General features: G+C 46.5%; 1 protein-coding gene across 1 annotated transcript in view; it reads left to right on the top strand.

Moving 5' to 3' along the window:
• Positions 1 to 9,751, top strand: part of pax8 (paired box 8) — a gene marked incomplete at both ends in the record, with an annotated part of 14,309 nt that extends 4,558 nt beyond the window's left edge. The window contains 7 exons of the mRNA XM_084486929.1: positions 1,171 to 1,296; positions 1,731 to 1,906; positions 2,229 to 2,349; positions 3,683 to 3,919; positions 4,121 to 4,222; positions 8,910 to 8,996; positions 9,681 to 9,751. Of these exons, the coding sequence (XP_084343055.1) occupies positions 1,171 to 1,296; positions 1,731 to 1,906; positions 2,229 to 2,349; positions 3,683 to 3,919; positions 4,121 to 4,222; positions 8,910 to 8,996; positions 9,681 to 9,751 (920 nt within the window). The remainder of the gene's footprint in view (positions 1 to 1,170; positions 1,297 to 1,730; positions 1,907 to 2,228; positions 2,350 to 3,682; positions 3,920 to 4,120; positions 4,223 to 8,909; positions 8,997 to 9,680) is intronic.
• Positions 9,752 to 23,273: the final 13,522 nt, after the last annotated feature.

Below are 23,273 nucleotides of genomic sequence, written 5' to 3'. Positions count from 1 at the left end.
TACTACTACTACTACTGCTACTACTACTGCTACTACTACTACTGCTACTACTACTGCTACTACTACTACTACTACTACTGCTACTACTACTGCTACTACTACTACTACTGCTACTGCTACTACTGCTACTACTACTACTGCTACTACTACTACTACTACTACTGCTACTACTACTGCTACTACTACTACTGCTACTACTACTACTACTGCTACTACTACTACTACTGCTACTACTACTACTACTACTACTGCTACTACTACTGCTACTACTACTACTACTACTACTACTACTACTGCTACTACTACTGCTACTACTACTGCTACTACTACTGCTACTACTACTACTACTACTACTACTGCTACTACTACTGCTACTACTACTACTACTACTACTGCTACTACTACTGCTACTACTACTACTACTACTACTACTACTACCACCACTACTATTACTACTACTATCACTACTAATATACTAATACTATAATACAACCACTAGTACTGCTGCTACTACTGCTACTACTACTACTACTACTATTACTACTGCTACTACTACTACTACTACTACTACTACTACTACCACTACTACTACTACTACTACTACTACTACTACTACTACTACTGCTACTACTACTACTACCACTACTACTACTACTACCACTACTACTACTACTACTACTACTACTACTACCACTACTACTACTGCTGCTATTACTACTATACTACTACTACTGCAATTACTACTACTACTACTACTAATAATAATACTAATACTACTACTACTACTGATACTGAATCTGCTACTACTACTACTACTACTACTACCACCACTACTATTACTACTACTATCACTACTAATATACTAATACTATAATACAACCACTAGTACTGCTGCTACTACTAATACTGCTGCTGCTGCTATACTACTATAGTACTACCTCACCTGTACTAGTACTAGTTGTGGAGCGTGTTCTCCCATCAGGAGGTGTATCATATCGACTCTCTCTCATCCCAGTGCTGCTCCTAGTGACAGCTCTAAAGCAGAGTACTCATTTTGTTGAGTAGAACATGTGCAATGAGAATAATATACTTTGTTCTTTCTTCTACTACTACTACGAATACAAATAATACTATTAGTAACGTTTGGATGCCTGCCTCGTTCTTCATTAGTTCCCAGTTCGGCCGTCACCCCACCAGAGTCGCCCCAGTCAGATTCTCTGGGCTCTACGTACTCCATCAGTGGCTTGCTGGGAATCCCTCCACCGAGCGCTGAAGGGAAGAGAAGCCATGATGACAGTAAGATAAAAACCATTACTGTTCACCCCACAACCTGCCCCAAAGACACAGGCTGAAGTCATGGTTCCCTCGGCCTGACACTGTGATTCACTGTTGGTTTAGTATGGAAGGCCATATGATCCCCTCTTAACTCACTATATCTCACATATTTCCTATCAAACTGGTCCTTTTGTACCCATGATATTACATGATATTACAATGGACCAATGGAGGAAAAACAAAGCATTGTCTAACCTACCTCTCGCCTTCTCCCCCTCTTCTCCCTGCACCCTATCCCTCTCTCTCCACTATCTATCCCTCTCTCTCTCCACTATCTATCCCTCTCTCTCTCCCCACTATCTATCCCTCTCTCTCTCCCCACTATCTATCCCTCTCTCTCTCCACTATCTATCCCTCTCTCTCTCCCCACTATCCATCCCCCTCCCGTCTCCCAGGCGACCAGGAGAGTTGTCGTCACAGTGTGGATTCTCAGGGCAGTGGAGGGGTCCCCAGAAAGCAGATGAGGGGGGACCACTTTTCCTCCGCCCACCAGCACATCGACTGCGGTTTTGATCGCCATGGCTACCACCCAGACTCCTTTGTGTCCACGGCCAGCGGCAAGGCGGAGCAGGTAGCGCTATCGTTTTGATTGGCTAGTGTTGCTAATAAAAGGAAACGAACTGCCGGTGCTAGAAAGACTGTAGAGTGGAAGTGTGAATAAAGACTTATTACAGATTTATTGCATATATTCAGAATAAGTCATTGCGTTAAGTTAAAGTACACTTTAACTTGGTTAAGATGTGCGTAGCTAAATGAGGTGCTCGTGTAGTTATAGTACGGTTACAAAGTGGAACTACCATCAAAATCATCTAATGTCCCTCGATTGTGTGGAACCTGATGATGGTTCCTCCACGTGTTTCCTAACACGTGTTTCAATGACCCCCCCCGTCCAGACGTTGTACCCGCTGGCGCTGCTCAACAGCAGCCTGGAGGAGGCCAAGACGGGCCTGTCCACATCCAGCACAACCATCGGCCGCAACCTGACCACACACCAGGGCTACGCCATGGTCGCTGGTAAGGCTCTAGTGGAGTACTGGGGATGAATGATGAGAGGAAAGTGTCAGTGGCGGCTGCTGGTCTTTCAAAGAGGGGAAGCTCATTTTCGGCCTACATCATATACATTGTCAATTTATGTATATGTAAATTATGCTCTCTGTTCCTTTTCAAGGAAATGCTTGACCAGTGTCCTCTCAATGGCCAGGAGAGCTAGGCTGCTTAAACAGACTTGAGCCACTTTAAACAGGAGAAGCTCCTTTCTACACCTGCAGATTTAGCTCCAATTGTTGCCACTAATGAGAACAGTTTCTAAAGCTGAGGCATTGCACTTTCCAACTCCATGTCTTTAAGGAACACCAAGAAATCACACAGCTTTCCCCTGTCACCCTGCAAGTCCTGATCTGAATACAGGACTTGAAGTTCAGACCTCAGGCTCCCTGAATCAAAGTAATGGCCAACTAGCAAAACTATATTAAACTTGAACGAGGAAATGTGGGAATTATGTTAAACTGAAGCAAGGAATTGGGTGTATAAGTGTATGAAATGTAATATGAAAATTGTCTAGCAATTTCGCCAAGCAAATATCAAGAAATAGGTTGCAGTTCGTCTTTCGACTCGCTTGCAAAATCCGCGATGGGACTGAGGAATGAAGACAGCTCCGGCGACTTTTTATAGTTCAAAATCGCTGTCAATCAAAGGGCAGCTCAGTCTTTCGCAGACCCTCCAATCATCACGCAGAAGCCAAGCGTCCAGGCCAGCCCACGCCTCCATTCACCCCCAGAGACGCTGAGCGTCCGTGGGAGGGACATAATCGCAGCATGCGTGCAATGACCGTCGACTTTCGATGAACTAAAAAAGCTGTTCTATGCAGCCCCATTGAAGTGGATGGACGCTGAGCTTCAACAGGCAAATGCGCTGTGACGCTACGGGAGTGTATGAGAAGGAAATCGAGTCAGTCGACCTGCGATAAGCAGCTGATTCTGAACAAACTCGTCTTTGAGATGGACGTGTTCTAACGCATTTTTAGTCAATGAAATGTTAACACAACAGTATATAGTTGACCATTTAATTTTTGAAATTGTAGGGGAAGCTGAGCTTCCCTTGCAGTCTTAGAGAAATCACCACTGTTGTGTGTGGGTGTGTGTTTGTATGTGTGAGTGTGTGTGTATTAGTTCTTATTGCACGTTATTTTACTTCATGTTTATCCAAACAAGTTCCAGCTTGCTGTTCCTATATCTTTCCAATCATTGTTTCATTTATTTTAATTTGCGACCCCTCCATTTTCATTAAACACAATTTATTTTCATTCCCCCCGCCCCCTCCCTCCCCTCTGCTGGCTGAATGATCTCAGAGCCCTTTCAGCCAATAGCGCTCTGTCTGAAACAGGAAATGTCCCCGGAAGTGACCAGCACAAGCTCCTCCCCCAATATGGCGGCCTCCAACCGGCCGTGGATGGAGCTGCAGGCGCTGCAGGGCCCGGCCTCTGTCAGCTGCAGCAGCTCCACCCACCTCCCCCACCATACCTTCACCTCATTCTCCAATCATGCACCAATGTATGGCCAGTTCAGCAGCCAGCCTCTCATCTCAGGTAACCAGGGGCAACCAGGGGTAACCAGGGGTAACCAGGGCATCTCTGTATCATGGGCGAAGTCTATCATCACTACCAAACATTAAATGTGTTTTTGCTTGTGTGTGTACGTGTGTGTGTGTGTGTGTGTGTGTGTGTGTGTGTGTGTGTGTGTGTGTGTGTGTGTGTGTGTGTGTGTGTGTGTGCGTGTGTGTGTTCCAGGTCGTGACATGACTAACTCCACTCTGCCGGGGTATCCTCCTCACATTCCGTCCTCGGGTCAGACCAGCTTCACTTCGTCAGCAATCAGTGGCATGGTGTCAGGTGGGACCATGTACATACCATCTACACACCATGTACACACCATGTACACACCATGTACACACCATGTACACAGCATCTACACACCATGTACACAGCATGTACACACCATGTACACACCATGTACACAGCATCTACACACCATGTACACACCATCTACACACGCATGTATGTGCATACACACATGTGTGTGTATGTGCGTACATATACATGAGGATGTCAAGTTTATTTTTGCATAACGCTGAACCTTACTTTAAAGCTACACAATGTGAGTTTTTCAAACCACACGACGCTTCAAAGTGTTGTTTTTTCCTCATATCTTCTCCGTAGCCCAACTGATTAAAGGAGAGTGGACGGAGCGTTATTGTTTAGACACACACCTACACCACCTGACTGAAGCTTAGCGCAGGTTTCAACACACCGGGAGGGCCATTGTTCAAAGCAAAAGAGCGAGGACAGAACATAGAGGACATAGAGGTATATATATATATATATATCATAGAGGAACATAGAGGATGGAAACCAAACTGGAGAAGTAAGGACAGCGGTTGGGAAGGAGGTTTATAGATTAACAGACCTACTGAGTTAATGAGTAGTCTGCTGGAGCCACTGAAGTGTGTATCAGACAGCGTGACTGTGTGTGAGTATAGGGGTTTCTGTGTATGTGTGTGTAGGGTATTGTGTGTGTGTGTGTGTGTGTGTGTGTGTGTGTGTGGTGTGTGTGTGTGTGTGTGTGTGTGTGTAGGGTATTGTGTGTGTGTGTGTGTGTGTGTGTGTGGTGTGTGTGTGTGTGTGTGTGTGTGTGTAGGGTATTGTGTGTGTGTGTGTGTGTGTGTGTGTGGGTGTGCGTGTGGTGTGTGTGTGCGTGTGGGTGTGTGTGTAGGGTATTGTGTGTGTGTGTGTGTGTGTGTGTGTGTGTGTGTGTACTAGCCCAGGGGGGTACGGGGAACAGGCTGGGGGTTCCACCCTACTGCCCACACCCCCCATCCAGGCCGCACGTTGTCATGGGAACGGAGAGGTGCCCCTGTAAAGGATGGAGGAGCAGAGCTCAGGGGGGGGGGGAGCGGGGGGTGGGCGGCCGGCGGGGCGGGGTGGGGGGGGGGCGGCGGGGGGGCTCGGACTGTTTACTACATTATCTCAGTAGATAGTAGTAGAGGTGTGTTTGTGTCTGTGGTGTGTATAGGGCTGTGTGGTGTGAGTATCGGAGTGTGTGTGTGTGTGTGTGTGTGTGTGTGTGTGTGTGTGTGTGCGAGTATAGGGGTGTGTGTGTGTGTGTGTGTGTGTGTGTGTGTGTGTGTGTGTGTGTGCGAGTATAGGGGTGTGTGTGTGTGTGTGTGTGTGTGTGTGTGTGTGTGTGTGTGTGTGTATATGTGTGTGTGTGTGTGTGTGTGTGAGTATAAGGGTTTGTGTGTGCATGTGTGTGGTGTGTGTGCGTGTGTCAGTGTAGAGGTGTGTGTGTCTGCTGTGTGTATAGGGGTGTGTTTGTGCTGTGGGTAGGTAATGGTGCGTGTGTGTGTGTGTGTGTGTGTGTGTGTGTGTGTGTGTGTGTGTGTGTGATGGGGTCTGTTTTATTTGAAGCCTGCCCTTCGAAGCGTGAAATGAGGGGGTTTGATTTTCTTCTCCTGGTCGCTCTGAAGCGCTCATACACAATTACTCACAGGAAGGGGGGGGGGCTGGGGGGGGCTGGGGGGGGGCTGGGGGGGCGGGGGGCGGCTGGGGGGGTGGGGGGGGGGATGGGGCTCATCCAGTCAAGATAATTACCAATTAGAGAGTGGATTGTTAAAAAAATATAAAGAAGAATTAAAACTGCGCGCTGTGATGAACGGGACCTCGCGCCGGCTTGCAGCCGCCACTACGAGGTCCCGTTCATCACTGCGCGCAGTTTTAAAAAAAAATCGCGCCGGCTTGCGGCCGCGTCACGTGCCGTCGTAACATGTGTGCTGGCAAGATGTGCACATGTTAGGACCGCACGTGACGCAGCCGCAAGCCGGCACGAGGTCCCGTTCATCACTGCGCGCAGTTTTAAAAAAGCGCAGTTTTAAAAAAAATTCGCAAATTTATGTAATCTGTAGAAGCAGAGGTGCCCTGTGGTGTCCTACTGATTGTTTTGACATTAACATGTAAGACCACATTTAACTGAATTACATGTTGTAACAACTTTAACTAACATTATTAACCCTACATCAATGATCCGATAAATTCCCTAGGAGGAGTTAGTTGAAATACAAGGCGAAAAAGTGAAAGTATTCCATTCAAAATGGCCAACTTTGACAGCACGCCACGGCCATGCCCTTCAATGTACAGTCACAAATAGCACGATTTTGTTTCAGCACCACTTCATGACTGTACTGACCAATTTTGAAGCAGATCCGATAAATTCCCTAGGAGGAGTTAGTTTAATACAAGGCGACGGATTTCAAAAATGGCCAACTTTGACGGCACGCCACGGACACGCCCTTCAACGTACAGTCACAAATAGCACGATTTTGGTTCAGCACCACTTCATGACTGTACTGACCAATTGTGAAGCAGATGCGATAAATTCCCTAGGAGGAGTTCGTTCAAATACAATGCGAAAAAGTGAAATTCCATTCAAAATGGCCAACTTTGACATCACGCCACGGACACGCCCTTCAACGTACAGTCCCAAATAGCACGATTTTGGTTCAGCACCACTTCATGACTGTACTGACCAAATTTGAAGCAGATCCGATAAATTCCCTAGGAGGAGTTAGTTCAAATACAACGCGACGGAATTCAAAAATGGCCAACTTTGACAGCATGCCACGGACACGCCCTTCAACGTACAGTCACAAATAGCACGATTTTGGTTTAGCACCACTTCATGACTGTACTGACCAATTTTGAAGCAAATCCGATAAATTCCCTAGGAGGAGTTCATTCAAATACAAGGCAAAAAAGTGAAAAAAATTCAAAATGGCCGCCAAAAGTGAAAATTAGAAATGCAAATAGCCGACTTCCTGTGGAGTTTGGGGCATGGGTCCAAGAGGCTTTTCTGTAGGTATGGGCACATTGTACGTGAATACTGAGTTTCATACATATTGGTGAAATGTGACGTAGGGGCTGCATTTTAAAGTTCCTGTAGGGGGCGCTACAAAAAATAGAAACACGAATTTTGGTATGTGAGCTATCGGCATCAGTTTACACGTGTCCTGTGAATTTCATATTCATAACTATTACGGTGTCCGCAGAGTGATTTTGAGCCTCTGGCGGCCATGTTGTTTTTTAAATCGACTTAATTTTTGGTGAGCAGTTAGAACTTTGGTACCTAACGGCCATTGAGTTGGTCGTGCTCGAATCAAACATTGCGTCTATGAACTGTGGCTATTTTAGTAACAGGCCACGCCCATTTCGAAGCCACGCCCCATTTGAAAAATTGTTGAATTAATCTTGTTCAGAATTTGATTATGAACAACTTTAGTAGAGAGGTCCAACACCATAGGAGTGCAATTAATGTAGATATGTGCAATTTACTATTTTTGGGGTGAAAAACACACCCCTTTTTGAACTCAATGGCTCATGGGTACTTTGAAATTTATCCTACAGACTAATCCTTATGTCAGATTGAAGATAATGGGCCATAGATGATATGTGCCAAAGGAATTTTGTCAAAGTCGAAAAACCTGGGATCCTTGGGGAATTTACTGTTTTTAACTAAATTCAAAATGGCGGAAAATCTGGCTACCGGAAGTGCTAAGTTAGTATCTGCAAATTTCTCCATTATGAGGATTTGCATATGTGTGCAAAGTTTCATGAGTTTAGGTCCAACCGGTGACGAGTTATGCTTGTGCAAACGTTGAAATTTTGGCATAGTTGGTATAGCGCCACCTAGGGGCGAATGTGAATTTGAGGGCTAGAATATCAAATTTTTCACCTGTCCCACAAAATGCACCAAGAAAAAATGAGTTTTCGAATATGTGCAGGGGGGGAAAAATGCAGTCGAAGACGAGGGAAAATAGGAAGAATAATAATAAACACGAGGATTTCAATAGGGTCCTTGCCAAGTTTGGCTCGGTCCCTAATGAGAAGAAGAGGTCTGATGAGGAACGAAAGAAAGAATGAATGAAAATAGAGAGAAGTACTAAAAAAGGACGAGGGTCCAGAAGAACTAAAGAAAGAAATCACAAAATAGGGTTAGGGTTAGAGAGCAAAAGAGCAGAGCTGGAACCAGTGGGAGCAGAGTGAGGCACTGGGAGGGGCCTGTGGGGATACTGGGACAGTGTGTTGGGTAGAGCCTGTATGCATGGCTAGTGCTGCAAGGGAGGAGCTGCACAGATGAATGGTTTACAGAGCTCACTAACCATCTGGAATGAAACAAACACACACAACATGTCTGTGGTGCGTTAGTGTAGAGGGTGTGTGTGTGTCTGCTGTGTGTATAGGGCTGTGTGTATTAGAATGTGTCTATGTCCCTAAAACACAACTCTTGCAATGTACATCTATACACATAAACCCTGTGTGGTTCTGGTAGAGGCGGCTCTGGTTCTACCTGTGTGGTTCTGGTAGAGGCGGTTCTGGTTCTACCTGTGTGGTTCTGATAGAGGCGGTTCTGGTTCTACCTGTGTGGTTCTGATAGAGGCGGCTCTGGTTCTACCTGTGTGGTTCTGGTAGAGGCGGCTCTGGTTCTACCTGTGTGGTTCTGACAGAGGCGGTTCTGTTGTGGTTGCAGGGGCAGACTACACTACTCAGACCTACAGCCACTCCCCCTACGCCTCCTACAGCGAAGCCTGGAGGTTCAGTAACTCCAGCATACTGGGTGAGTAGCACCACACCGGTAGCAGACACTAACAGTTCATACTGGGTGAGTAGCACCACACCGGTAGCAGACACCAACAGTTCATACTGGGTGAGTAGCACCACACCGGTAGCAGACACCAACAGTTCATACTGGGTGAGTAGCACCACACCGGTAGCAGACACTAACAGTTCATACTGGGTGAGTAGCACCACACCAGGACCACAGTGAACAATGATGGGTGGTTTGGTCACTGATGAGATACACATTCACGGTCAAAAAAACTTTAAAAATACACTGTAAATATTTTTTTCAAAAAAAAGATTTTCTATCTTAGAATTGTTCAGTGGTCCTTAATGGACTTTTAATAAGTGGCAGGTGTTTTCAGGAACTACTGCAATAATCCAATGTCTTAGTCACATGTTATTCTGCCCCCTGGAGCAAACTTTGGTCTAATAACTAACCAGGCTACCGGTACTTATTCCTATGGCACACCCATCAGTAACTAGACAATATTAATACAGCTTGTGGGCAGACTGGTTGCACGTCTCCTTCTGTCTTTGTACATTCAGCTATGGCTTCAAACATTTATGGTTATTAAAAAAGTCTTAGTGAGTAAACAATTACCTACCAAGGGCTCCGTCTTACAGAAATCTATCGATATAGAGTTGAAGGTTTAACTGAGGGCTTTGTTTCCCTCTACAGGCACACCTTATTACTACAGCTCAGCGTCCCGCCCCGCCGCGGCGTCCACTGCTGCTTACGATCACCTCTAGTGTTGAACCTGGACCCTCCACAGCAGGACGGCCAGTGAAGCTCTGACGTGGACCAGGGACGACAAGTGAAGCTCTGACGTGGACCAGGGACGACAAGTGAAGCTCTGACGTGGACCAGAGACAATAAGTGAAGCTCTGACGTGGACCAGGGACAACAAGTGACGCTCTGACGTGGACCAGGGACAACAAGTGACGCTCTGACGTGGACCAGGGACAACAAGTGAAGCTCTGACGTGGACCAGGGACAACAAGTGAAGCTCTGACGTGGACCAGGGACAACAAGTGACGCTCTGACGTGGACCAGGGACAACAAGTGAAGCTCTGATGTGGACCGAGGCAGGAGTGCAGTAAAAAACACTGCATTTGAATATTTAAAACTTTTTGTCAGCGCACCAGCAATGCATTCCATTTGGTTTTCGACCACCGCGCCCCCCTCGTGACTCACTAATATGTTATTTATTTGTCTTTGCTCATTGCCCAGGGTGACTGTGATCCACGTTTACAGCTGAAACACTGGGCTTCATCAGGGAGACGTGGAGATATGTCCTGATCCCTGTGGAGTGCACATTGCCATTGTAATGCTGTTCTGCCAAAGATCTCCACTCTATACAAACTGTTTGGCATTACTGCTCCATGATGGACATGCTGCGATGTGCAAGTTGTATCATTATTATCATTCCACCATTCCAACTTTTGTTTACAGTAGTTTTTATTTATATAGCCTAAAATCTCAAATCATCGTGTTTTCTTCCTAAATCATTGTCTGATTTATTTAGATTAAATTTTTTATACACTGTTGGATAACACATTCATTTGATAAAATAAGAAAAGATATCTTTAATAAACACATATCAAAGCACTGATTCATTAGTTATGTGACGCATTGCAACAAACTGTCCACATTTACCCATAAGAAATATATCTGGCAACGTGTATATATAAAGTAAATGACGTCATCTGGATGTGATGCAGTCCAGATGAGGAGAGGAGCAGGAGGAGCAGAGGAGCAGGAGGAGGAGGAGAGGAGCAGGAGGGGGAGAGGAGCAGGAGGGGGAGAGGAGCAGGAGGGGGAGGAGAGGAGCAGGAGGGGGAGGAGAGGAGCAGGAGGGGGAGGAGAGGAGCAGGAGGGGGAGGAGAGGAGCAGGAGGGGGAGGAGAAGAGCAGGAGGGGGAGCAGAGGAGCAGGAGGAGAGGAGCAGGAGGGGGAGGAGAGGAGCAGGAGGGGGAGGAGAGGAGCAGGAGGCACAGAGGAGCAGGAGGAGCAGAGGAGCAGGAGGAGGAGCAGGAGGAGGAGGAGGAGGAGGAGCAGGAGACTTCAGATCCACCTTTAAAACAACAATGCTTGAAAGACATCTTTTATTTTACTGCTTCAATGATGTTTTTAGAATTTATTGTCATGCTAATGTTTGGTAAAACTGTGACTACTTTTCTTACACTGTTATTAATATCATTAAAGATGTAAATACGCAATTTATAAAATAATTATTTTAAATAAAGCATGACAAATGATTGTGACTCATATTGAAGTGTTGTTTGTAAGCCTGTGCTTGTAAACCTGCAGTTTATTATTATTATTATTATTATGAATAGCCTATTATATTCATATAACTAGTAGTAATAAGTATCATCATTATTTTTTTATTGAAATTGGTAGCTGATGACGACAATATTTTTGGGTTTTAGCTTTCGTGCAAAAGCCGCATAATGACGCATAATTTTGTCAATTCAGCGATTTAAGGAGACCAAGGGCAATGATCCTGAAAACATGGGCATCTGTTTAATTCCTTTTTTATTTTCTGCTTCATGTCGTTTTATTTGCAATAATTCTGGACCCATTTTGTTGCCTCATTACTAAAGCACTTTAACGAGGCCACGGTCCACCACCGCACCGCTCCACCTGGAGACACACCAGCAGCCAGCCCGGGAGGACGGGGGGAGACGGGGGAGGGAGGAGGGAGGGAGGGGGAGAGGGGGAGAGGGACGGGGGGGGGAGAGGGACGGGGGGGGAGAGGGACGGAGGGACGGGGGGACAGAGGACGGGGGGACGGGGGGGAGAGGGGGAGAGGGACGGAGGGGAAGAGGGACGGGGAGGAGAGGGATGGAGGGGGAGACAGGGAGAGGGACGGGGGGGAGAGGGACGGAGGACGGGGGGACGGAGGGACGGGGAGAGAGGGAGGTGATGGATAGGCGGTTGCGCGCTCCACCGCCGAGGTGGCCATTTAAGACCAGAGCAAAGCAAATAGATGAGACTGGTTCAGCCTCATGCTGTGAAGAGAATCTGTATCAATAGCCTAACAGTTATCAAGGGGATCCACGTATAGTGTAGACTATTTGTGGATATATAACAACTCATAATACTAAAATAAATAAAGTGTATAGGCTACAATATAGGCTAACACGATAAGTATAGGCCTATTATATTGAAACATATTTGAAATTAAGCCTAATCATTGTAGGCATTGATGTTCTATAATGAGGACCAATAATAACATTAATACCTTCTCTCATATCGAGCCTACTACTGGAGGGCTGAGGCTGAGGGCCGAGGGCTGAGGGCTGAGGGCTGAGGGCCGAGGGCCGAGGGCTGAGGGCTAAGGGCCGAGGGCTGAGGGCCGAGGGCTGAGGGCTGAGGCTGAGGGCCGAGGGCTGAGGGCTGAGGGCTGAGGGCTGAGGGCTGAGGGCCGAGGGCTGAGGACTGAGGGCTGAGGGCTGAGGCTGAGGGCTGAGGGCTGAGGGCCGAGGGCTGAGGGCTGAGGGCTGAGGCTGAGGGCTGAGGGCTGAGGGCTGAGGGCTGAGGGCTGAGGGCTGAGGGCTGAGGGCTGAGGCTGAGGGCCGAGGGCTGAGGGCTGAGGGCTGAGGGCCGAGGGCTATCCTCCCTCTGACGAGGACTTCTTACTGTTTACTGTCCACAGTCTTTTTATTCTCTCCATCCCTCTTCTCTCTGTTCTTAAATGTCCCCGATGCCGTCATCTTTCCAACCCCTCCCTTTAGTGAAGCCCTTTGTGTGCCACCACACAGCGTCTGGAACCTTCCACAGAGCTGCGAGCCGTTGTCTCGGTCCGGAGGGTCCGCTCCACCTCGGACCCGTGGAGTGAACCCAACGCTTCCTGTTTGATTCTCTGATGAGGATAAAAGCGTTTCTAGATTGGCTGCAGCGCTGATGGGGACAGGCCTGTGTGGGGCCTCACTGTGTTCAGACCAAGGTCAAAACCATCCTCCTGCTGTAGAGCAGGACGCCAACAACACAACAGTTAAACATTAACAACTGTGCTCTGCCAAAGCGACGTGACAAAAGGTTCACAACAGACACAGCTGCATTTATTTGTTCTCTTTTTTTCCCTCCAAATGTTTTGCCAAAGCCATTTGGAGTTTTTTTGAGCAGGAAGCTCCACACAGACTGAAGTGGTTCTGGAGTCCAGAGCACAATACAGTCAGCAGGCCGGAACCGTGAGAGAGAGACAGCCAGAGAGAGAGAGAGAGAGAGAGAGAGAGAGAGAGAGAGAGAGAGAGAGAGACCGCCAGGGAGAGGGGAAGAGAGAGAGAGAGAGAGAGAGAGAGGGAGAGAGAGAGAGAGAGAGAGAGAGAGAGAGAGAGAGAGAGAGACAATGCCAGGGAGAGGGGGAGAGAGAGAGAGAGAGAGAGAGAGGGAGAGAGAGAGAGAGAGAGAGAGAGAGAGACACCGCCAGGGAGAGGGGGAGAGAGAGAGAGAGAGACAGAGAGCGAGAGAGAGAGAGAGAGAGAGAACAGGCAGACAGACAGACAGACCCAGATAGAGAGGGTCTTACAAAGAGAGATATTACACAGACAAGCAAGCTAATTTTAACACACACACACACACACACACACCCACACACACACATTTGAACACAACAGAGATCATGTGATCCCGTACTCCCATATGTATCTGTGTTGTCTCGCAGTGACACTCACACAAAAGACCCTCACCCCAAAACCCACAGTGCAGTTTCATATCTCAATGTGGTTGTGTTTGTGTGTGCGTGTGCACGTGTGTGTGCGTGTGCACGTGTGTGTGTGTGTGCGTGTGTGCATGTGTGTGTGTGTGTGTGTGTTTGTGCGTGTGTGCATGTGTGTGTGTGTGTGTGTGCACGTGTGTGTGTGTGCGTGTGTGCATGTGTGTGTGTGTGTGTGTGTGTTTGTGCGTGTGTGCATGTGTGTGTGTGTGTGTGTGTGTGAAGCCTTTTCCGTGTACGGCGCTCTGGTTGGTCCCGCTCACGTGATCCGGAAAGTTGTCCACTTATCTTGGAGCCGACATAGTGTGTGTGTGTGTGTGTGTGTGTGTGTGTGTGTGTGTGTGTGTGTGTGTGTGTGTGTGTGTGTGTGTGTGTGTGTGTGTGTGTGTGTGTGTGTGTGACGTGATGCCAGTATTTGTCTTTCCAAAAGATCCCGGGAGAACGTGCTTTTTTTGGACAGTGATGGAGGATGAGGATGAGGAGGAGGAGGAAGAGGCACTCGACCGACGGACCGTGTGAACATGGCCCCCCATGCGTCCATTCGTGAATGAAGCACTGATGGTTGTGCCCTGATTATTATTTTCATACGCCTTCTCCAGATCCACAAAACACATGGATGGGCATACTCCCAGGCCCCCTCCAGGATCCTTGCGAGAGTGAAGAGCTGGGGCCTCATGTATTAAGACTTGCGTGGATTTCTTACTAAAACTTTTCGGACGCAGAAATCTGGAAAGATGCTGCGCTCAAAAAAATCCAGATGTATCAATCCTTGCGTAAGCACGATTTCACGCAGATTCTCTTTGTACATCCCAATTAACGTGAAATTGAGCGCACATGCACGAGCCCGTCTCTCCGCCCAGTCTCCCCCCTCATTTAATATGCTAATTCGTATAAATAGGCCTGCAGTAGTGCGCTCGTTAGGAGAAAGGAGAAAATGGAGAAAGGAAGAAAATGCGAGGTGGAGGTGCTGATTTCGGAGGTAGAGGCCAGAAATAAGATCTTGTTTGGCTCTCTTTCCTCCGAAATCAGCACCAAAACAAAACTGGCGTGGGAAAACGTTGCCAAGGCGGTCAATGAGGTTCGGGCGGAAAGCTGAACTGTGGCTGAAATTAAAAAAAAGTGGTCGGACATCAAAGTGGACGTGAAGAAAAAGGTGTCTGCCCGCCGGAGAAGCGTGGATCAGACGGGCAGCGGGGCCGGGAGCTCGCCCTATTCAAGCAAAGGGTGGCTGCTGTGATGGGGGATCGGCTCATTTGTGGCGTGGTCCCGCCAGCCGAGGGGGATTCCGACTTCCAAGAGGATAGCTCTTGGAAATCTGAATCGGCTGATAAGCCAGTCATCATCATGAGCCAAAAAATCATAATAGTCACTGAACACCCGTTCATTTCGAATGCGACCATTCGCAATATCTTCTAACAAGGCCAACACTGCCATTGTCAACCTATCGATTATTGACACATTTTGCGCATGCTTTTATATTCTCATTTATTTGGATGCATGCTGATGATAAGTTGTTCACATACACCCAAGGTGTCAATAATATGTACATAATTCGAAATCGCCCCTCTCTTCACCCAAGAGACCAAATCATCGATCTTCGGCCTAGGGTACTCTGGTACCAGGTACACTCATGAGCATCCTTATGTTTGAACGTGGTGTTTGTTATAGACAGATAGAATTATAATAACAAATGACTGCTCGGGTTCCTCCCCACCACGCCTCTCCAGGTGTCTCCAACATTGCCCACGTTGGTGTTGAAGTCTCCCAGCAGAACTACGAGTCCCCTACTGGAGCCCCATAAAGGACTGCATTCAGGGTCTCCAAGAAGGCTGAGGACTCTGAACTGCTGTTCAGCGCATACGCACAAACAACAATCTGATTGTTCCCCCCCATCCCCCTTAGGCGTAGGGAGGCTCCTTTCTGGTTCCTTTCCCCACAGTGAGGTGACTTTCCAGTTCCCCAGAGCCAGCTTCTGCCGCTCGGGTCTGGTCCGTCGGGACCCCTGACTTTCACTGCCAGACCCCAGCGGGTCTCCCTGTAGGTGGTGGGCCCACAGCACGAAGAGGGGGGGGTGCCACGTTACTTTTTCGGGGCTGTGCCCTGCCGGGCTCCGTGGCAAACCTGCCATGCCACTCTGCCATGGGAGACTAGGAGCACAAGGCTCCAGACAACACAGCCCTCAGGTTCACAGGGACACGCAGACCTCTCCACCACGATAGCCCTAACCCTGATTATTCTAGACCTAATCCTGATTATTCTAGCCCTTACCCTGATTATTCTAGCCCTAACCGTATTCTGTCCCCTCTAATCCAACCAAACCAAATGTCTCACACACTTAACTAAACTGTTGAGTTAGCTTAATCTCAGCCATATTGTTTCTAATATTTAATAATTATCCATGTTTTAAATAACCAGAACATTTAGCTAGTTATTTTGAGTTTATTAATAAACCTTTGATTGCCTACATTATAATTCCATGATCTGCTCTGAACACAAACAATGCAATGTCAGCCCAGCAGAAATCTATTATCTCTGATCCATCCATTATCCATCCCTGATCCATCTCTGATCCATCCATTATTCATCTGTAACATTCAGGATACAAAATTTACTTTAAATAAAATATATATTTATAAATAATAAGTTATCAAAAACCAAGATACAAATGAATGTGTACCGGGCTAATGTAGGTTAGACTCTTGGAGCTGGTGGAGAATTAATGAAACACACGACACAGAACGTTGATAACCGGTGTTGGATTTCAGAGTTCACTTTAACAAATAACAAAAAACACTTGAACTTAATCAAGGAAAATTCCACAATTAAATAAAAGAAAATAGGCCTTCAATTAATAGATTCTTAAGGTGTTCACAATTCTTAAAGTTATTCACAGATAGTCTTAAGGGCACCTTCTACCCTCCTACAACAAAATAAACATTCCCAATTCTATTCATAAATCAATCAACCAAACATAAATCAATGCACCCAACACACATCCCGTACTGCAGTTATTTGATTTGTTGTGTGTGCAGAATGTTTGAAGAAGTCAATTGTTTGCGTAGGTAGGGGACGTCCTACCACAGCAGACAGTCAGGCTGGAGGCCTTCTAAGGGAATTGTTTTGAGAGTCTTTTGAAGTTGCTCCTTTAGCTTGCCCTCTTCTCTGCTCCGGCAATAGGGCCTGACCTGTTTAGATCCATCCATTATCCATCTCTGATCCATCCATTATCGTTCCATTATCCATCCATTATCCATATGTTATCCATCTCTGATCCATCTATTATTGTTCCATTATCCATCTCTTATCCATCCATTATCCATCCATTATCCATATGTTATCCATCTCTGATCCATCCATTATCCATCCCTAGTAGAAATCTCCCTGTCCCCCCGTCCTCCAGTGGGACCTCCAGGTGTCTCCCCTCCAGGTGTCTCCTCTCCAGGTGTCTCCCCTACAGGTGTCTCCCCTCCAGGTGTCTCCCCTCCAGGTGTCTCCCCCTCCAGGTGGGACCTCCAGGTGTCTCCCCTCCAGGTGTCTCCCCGGCCAGTGGGACCTCCAGGTGTCTCCCTCTCCAGGTGTCTCCCCTCCAGGTGTCTCCCCTCCAGGTGTCTCCCCCTCCAGGTGGGACCTCCAGGTGTCTCCCCTCCAGGTGTCTCCCCGGCCAGTGGGACCTCCAGGTGTCTCCCTCTCCAGGTGTCTCCCCTCCAGGTGTCTCCCCCTCCAGGTGTCTCCCCCTCCAGGTGTCTCCCCCTCCAGGTGTCTCCCCCTCCAGGTGGGACCTCCAGGTGTCTCCCCCTCCAGGTGGGACCTCCAGGTGTCTCCCTGAGTTGGTGCTCAGGTTCTGGGGGCGATCAAAGCCACTTTGCTGTACTAATAAAGGTGACATTCTTGTAGAGCTTGTGTCACCTGTACACCCCTTGCTGTTGGTTTCCAATGTTTGGTTTTTTTTGGAAACAACTGTAAATAAAAACTTTCATTTAAGGAGCGAAAATAAATATATATATTTCTGTGCATGATTTACTTTGACCATATCAAAGTATTCAAGCAGTTTGAGGGAAGAAAAGAGCATAAAAGTAAAATAATATTAATAGTGATAATGGTTCAGGACACAACAGAAGCTGCAGCGGTGAGGCTACAGAGGGCTGAGTCCCAACACTGTGGAACAGGGGGCCAGTGTTTCCACAGACCTATTAAACTACACACAGGCCCCGCAGGCAGAGCGGCTACTGAGAGAGGGACATCAAGAGAACACACACACACACACACACACACACACACACACACACACACACACACACACACACACACCCCCCGGGATTGTTTTGACCAAACAGAAGGTGACACACAGTTGACAAGGAAGTGATTCCTATTTTGTGGAAAGACATTTAAGATGTTATAATAAGAGTAGACATATAACATTTACATGTTATAGGACAGCATTTAAATACAACATACAAGCACTAACAATTTAATTAATTTGTTATTTACCATTGCTTACATCCAAATAAACTTTTTTTTCTTCTTTCAGATCATATCATTCATGAGCAGGTAACATGCAGGCCTCATGCTCAGAATTAGGTTGCGAACCCACCTTTGAAATACCCAAACCACTTGACTATTGTTTGACTTCTACAGCTATAGCTATATAAACGTTGTTCTTTAGACAGACATTAGTTGAGATTGGTTATGAGTCTAAATCCCAAATCAAAGATTGGTTTAAGATTCAGAAGATAAGATTGAAAAGATCGCTGTATTGCAAGATCTTTGCATCATAAAAGCCAGGTGTGTGTGTGTGTGTGTGTGTGTGTGTGTGTGTGTGTGTGTGTGTGTGTGTGTGTGTGTGTGTGTGTGTGTGTGTGTGTGTGTGTGTGTGTGTGGAGGGCAAAGCCAGGTCATGCGTTACAAAATGCCCTGAAGCACAGGGACTCAGCTTTACCTTGGCCCTATGAGTGGCTCCTTGTGAAGGATGTGGAGGAGGACTCCAGTCTACGGAGATCTAAAGCCATGTCACGTGTGGGACGCAGGTCCGCCGGGTACAAACCAAATCAAGACTAGGAACATAAAAGGAGGACCAGCATGTTTCCCAGCAGGGTGGACCGCTGAGAGACCGGGGAGAGACATCTCTTAAACCTGCTCATCACCAGGAGGGTCCACCCCCAACGTGAAACAACGTGCTAAAAAGTATTTAAGAAGGGCTTTCAGTAGCCCGTCTTCAGGACATTGAGGTTCAACCATGGCAGACACACGTCCATAACATTTGCCGCTAAAATGACGTGGCCTAACGTCAGTGCAGTCAGATTCTCTAAGTCCTCATGCATTCTTCTCCACATCTTTGACATCGTGACATTTTCCCACAAGGTAACGTGATAGGATAGGAGGTAAGATAGGAGGTAATGTTTTTGACTTATCCACTGGAGCTATTGAAAGATTTTGATGTGCTCAGTTTAAAGAGATTACATGGAATTTTCTGGCACTCGTGGGCTCTTAGTCAACTTAGTTTGATGACGTGGTGTAGCAGCGTGGGCTCTTCATCAGTCTTAGTTTGATGACGTGGTGTAGCAGCGTGGGCTCTTAATCAGTCTTAGTGTGATGACGTGGTGTAGTAGCGTGGACTCACCACAGTGGTTTTCTTCACCATTTCTGGTGAAAATCGAGAGACAAGGTATGAAAAGTATGAACGTTTTATTCAAGTTACGTTTAATCACGTTTATTCACAAAATGTCATTTATTTGCAATGAAATAGCTGCAACTAACATTAGTTAAAGTAACGTTTGCGTCAAATTTCTAAGTTTAGAGGAGTCGATTGCGCAAATAGCCATAGATAACGTTAATGGAGAATTAAGCTGTGGGGTAACATAAGTGGCTGAGCTCTGTTTTATGTCGTCAATACAATTATGCAAAAAATATAATAATTCAGCTGAACGTTGTTATAACGTTATATCATCATATAGAATGTTATTTATCATACATATTTTTATGAATTGTATGTTGTGGCCCTGTGCTGTGGCACCAAGCAGAGCTGCGCTCCAATTTCGTTGTATATTTCTGCTACAATGACAATTAAAGTTCAACTCAATTCATCATAGCACATAGTAGTCAGCTAGATCCATATTAAAATGCAATATTACTAAATAAGGTATTTACTGTATTAATTTGTTTGTAGTTATATTTTATTATATTTTGTAGTTATATTGTTTGTTTGTTTGTATAACTACCCTGCACTGGAGGACATATTCATGGTCTTAAACCAAACCTTTGATTTAATTTTATAAACACAAAAAACATTGTAATAACCATATTATGTAAAGTGTGACGAAAAATCAAATTATAATCCTTTGTGGTATCGTTTTTTTGGGCTAGGTATGACTGAGAGGTAAATGTTCAACATGTGCTTTATTCAGAGACACAAGGCAAGGCAAGGCAAGGCAAGGCAACTTTATTTATATAGCACTTTTCATACACAAGGCAGACTCAAAGTGCTTCACATATAAACATTGTCATACAATAAAAGAAAATAATAGACAAGTAAAAAAAAGTAAAATAGGCCAGACCCCCTATAGCAGGGACCAGACCCCCTATAGCAGGGACCAGACCCCCTATAGCAGGGACCAGACCCCCTATAGCAGGACCAGACCCCCTATAGCAGGGACCAGACCCCCTATAGCAGGGACCCCCCCTATAGCAGGACCAGACCCCCTATAGCAGGGACCAGACCCCCTATAGCAGGGACCAGACCCCCCTATAGCAGGGACCAGACCCCCTATAGCAGGGACCAGACCCCCTATAGCAGGGACCAGACCCCCTATAGCAGGGACCAGACCCCCTATAGCAGGGACCAGACCCCCTATAGCAGGACCAGACCCCCTATAGCAGGGACCAGACCCCCTATAGCAGGGACCAGACCCATCACAGGGAGACATCAGAGGGACGGCCACAGGAAAAAGGACAGGAAGAGCAAGCGGTGCAGAGGGACGAGCAAGAGGAGGAGCAGCGCGTAGGAGGGACGGGATCAAGAGGAGGAGCAGCGCGTAGGAGGGACGGGATCAAGAGGAGGAGCAGCGCGTAGGAGGGACGGGATCAAGAGGAGGAGCAGCTCATAGGAGGGACTGGATCAAGAGGAGGAGCAGCGCGTAGGAGGGACGGGATCAAGAGGAGGAGCAGCGCGTAGGAGGGACGGGATCGGCAGGTGGCACGGCAGGAGTGAGCCGGATACGAGACCAACAGCCAGACCCAGAGGCAGCACACTGGGTTCATGGCACAATGAGAAGTCATTTTTTTTGTACATTTTATAATTGTGCTTTAAAGGTCCCGTGACGTGCCACCAGGTGTGAGTGTGATTAGCCGTTACGAGCCGTTTTGGAAATCGATCTCTCATGACATCACAAGTGGGCGTGGACTGGAGCACACGTTGCTCATCTGTCCGTCAAACATCTGGGTGGACACGCCCACTTGTGATGTCATAAGTGCCAGATTGTCACACTCACACCTGGTGGCATGTCATGGGACCTTTAATAAATATGATATGGTTCCATGCCGCATTGCATATTCAAATGATAGTTAGCGTATGAGTGAGTAAATACAGAAGCAATGTTTTTATACACAGTACAAGACATTCATTTATATATATATAGAAAGAATCTAGATTGTTTTTCAAGTAAAATGTTTCCAAGTTAAACCTTTGTGTAAAATCAGTGTATTTACATTTGCAGGCAGTGTTCATGTGTGGCTGCAAATGGGCATAAAATAAGAGTTGAGTGGATAATGTGTGAACAGCAGCTCATTCAGTTGACCGTTGATTGACGCCGGGGTTGGGAGGGAGGAGGTTGTAGTTTAGGTTCAGCTCTCTTGTAGTGTAGGCCCCATGAGATGAGAAGGAACAACCATCATTTACCATCTCAGAAAATTAAAGACAAGGGCCATACCAGTATTCAATCAGACAGAACACAATCAAACTATAACAGCTGATAGACATATAGTACACATCAGAACTAATATCTTACCGTCTGTTGGATGCTGAAGGACTTGAGTGTGTAGCCTATGGTTTATTTAAAACAACCAACACCATATTCCCTTTAGATAATACAGTTTAAAGTCACCTTTCATCCAGGACCAGTGATTCAATTCCAGGCTCAAAAAAGTGGAGAGGTGATATTCTAATAATTCAGTATTCCTTAGCTATCTGATGGGAAGTCACTGGATGGTGCTACGGTGGAGGACCTGGACAGGCTTTCGAGGTCTCTTGCTAGGAGTGGATGCTCCTCCTGTTTGGTAACTGTACAATGTGAAGAAAGAATATATATAGTCAGCATGTGCCACGAACTGACAATACATTGATAGCAAAAATGAACGAGCACAGGACAATGACGAACTAACAGACAACAGTTCATAACATGCCTCTGAAACCTCAGAGAGCCTGAGGTCCCTACTAGGTGAAACAACTGACAACATTGTGGTGTGTCTGAAGCATAATACAAGCATGATGCTATCACCATATACGATTGTTACACTATCAACATTGAGGATAGCTATAGTTTTCCAACAGTATCAACAAAATGATGTAATTCATGCTATGAATACTGTTAGTAGCCTATGATTATTCCGATAACGTGAGCCAAATGGGTGCTTACCTGTCTAGTAGAACACATGTGAGATTGGCGTCTCTGCAGTCCCAGCGCGACACAATCTTGGGAACGCTGCAGCAATATTTCCCCTCGTACATCTCCTGACAGATGATCTTCTTGTTTGATTCACCCGTACGTCTGCGCTTTACATGGAAAGCTTCGGCAACAGGAGTCGCAGCAAACTGGACTGAATAATCACGATCCATCACGGGTGAGCAATAAAAACACCAGTATGGATAGAGTGGATAGCTATCTAGTTTACCAACTTCCTCACTCTGTTTCTCGTATTTCCCTTAAGTGAGGAGTTAAAGGGAAGAAGCCGCCGTTAACGCGCGACTAATTGCTCGGCCCGTTACCATGTAGGCCTATAAAGAATGAGGCATGTTTGGAAACATTTGGGATAATTAAAGTAGGCCTACCCAACAAAATAAAAATATATAACAGATCTAGTCATCTTTAGATATTTTAATGCGGAAATTTTACATATAATACCTTTAAATTCTCTATAATTAATCTAATGACATCGTGGATGCTGACGGTTTCATGTGTCACATTTCACTAAAGTATGAAAGCACACAGGAGCTTCAGGTCCTGGAGAGGCGACGCTGCTGGAGGAGCACAGAGGAACTAGACGGGGTGAATGGGTCGTCTGATGCGGGACAGAGACAACAGCAGACAAGTAGAGCGTGCAGCGCGGCAGCAGGACGGCCAACAGGGAGCGCTGAGCGCGGAGCCGTGTCAGATGGACGTATTCGATAACTATTTATTCATTATTTCTGGGATTTTTATAGCAAGCGGGCGAGCAGTGGCTGAAACGACGCAGGTGTTCTGTCGGAATTGTCATAACAGAAGAGGGAGGAGGGGGCAAATAAAAAAATGGGGATCAGGATTTACTTTTAGTTTATTGATCGGCTTTTAGAGCTTGTGTGCC

Source organism: Micromesistius poutassou (genome assembly GCF_964030765.1).
Source record: "Micromesistius poutassou genome assembly, chromosome: 22".
NCBI classification, from domain to species: Eukaryota; Metazoa; Chordata; class Actinopteri; order Gadiformes; family Gadidae; genus Micromesistius; species Micromesistius poutassou.
Note: the sequence above shows the minus strand (reverse complement) of the source record. Positions and strands in the feature narration are given on the sequence as shown.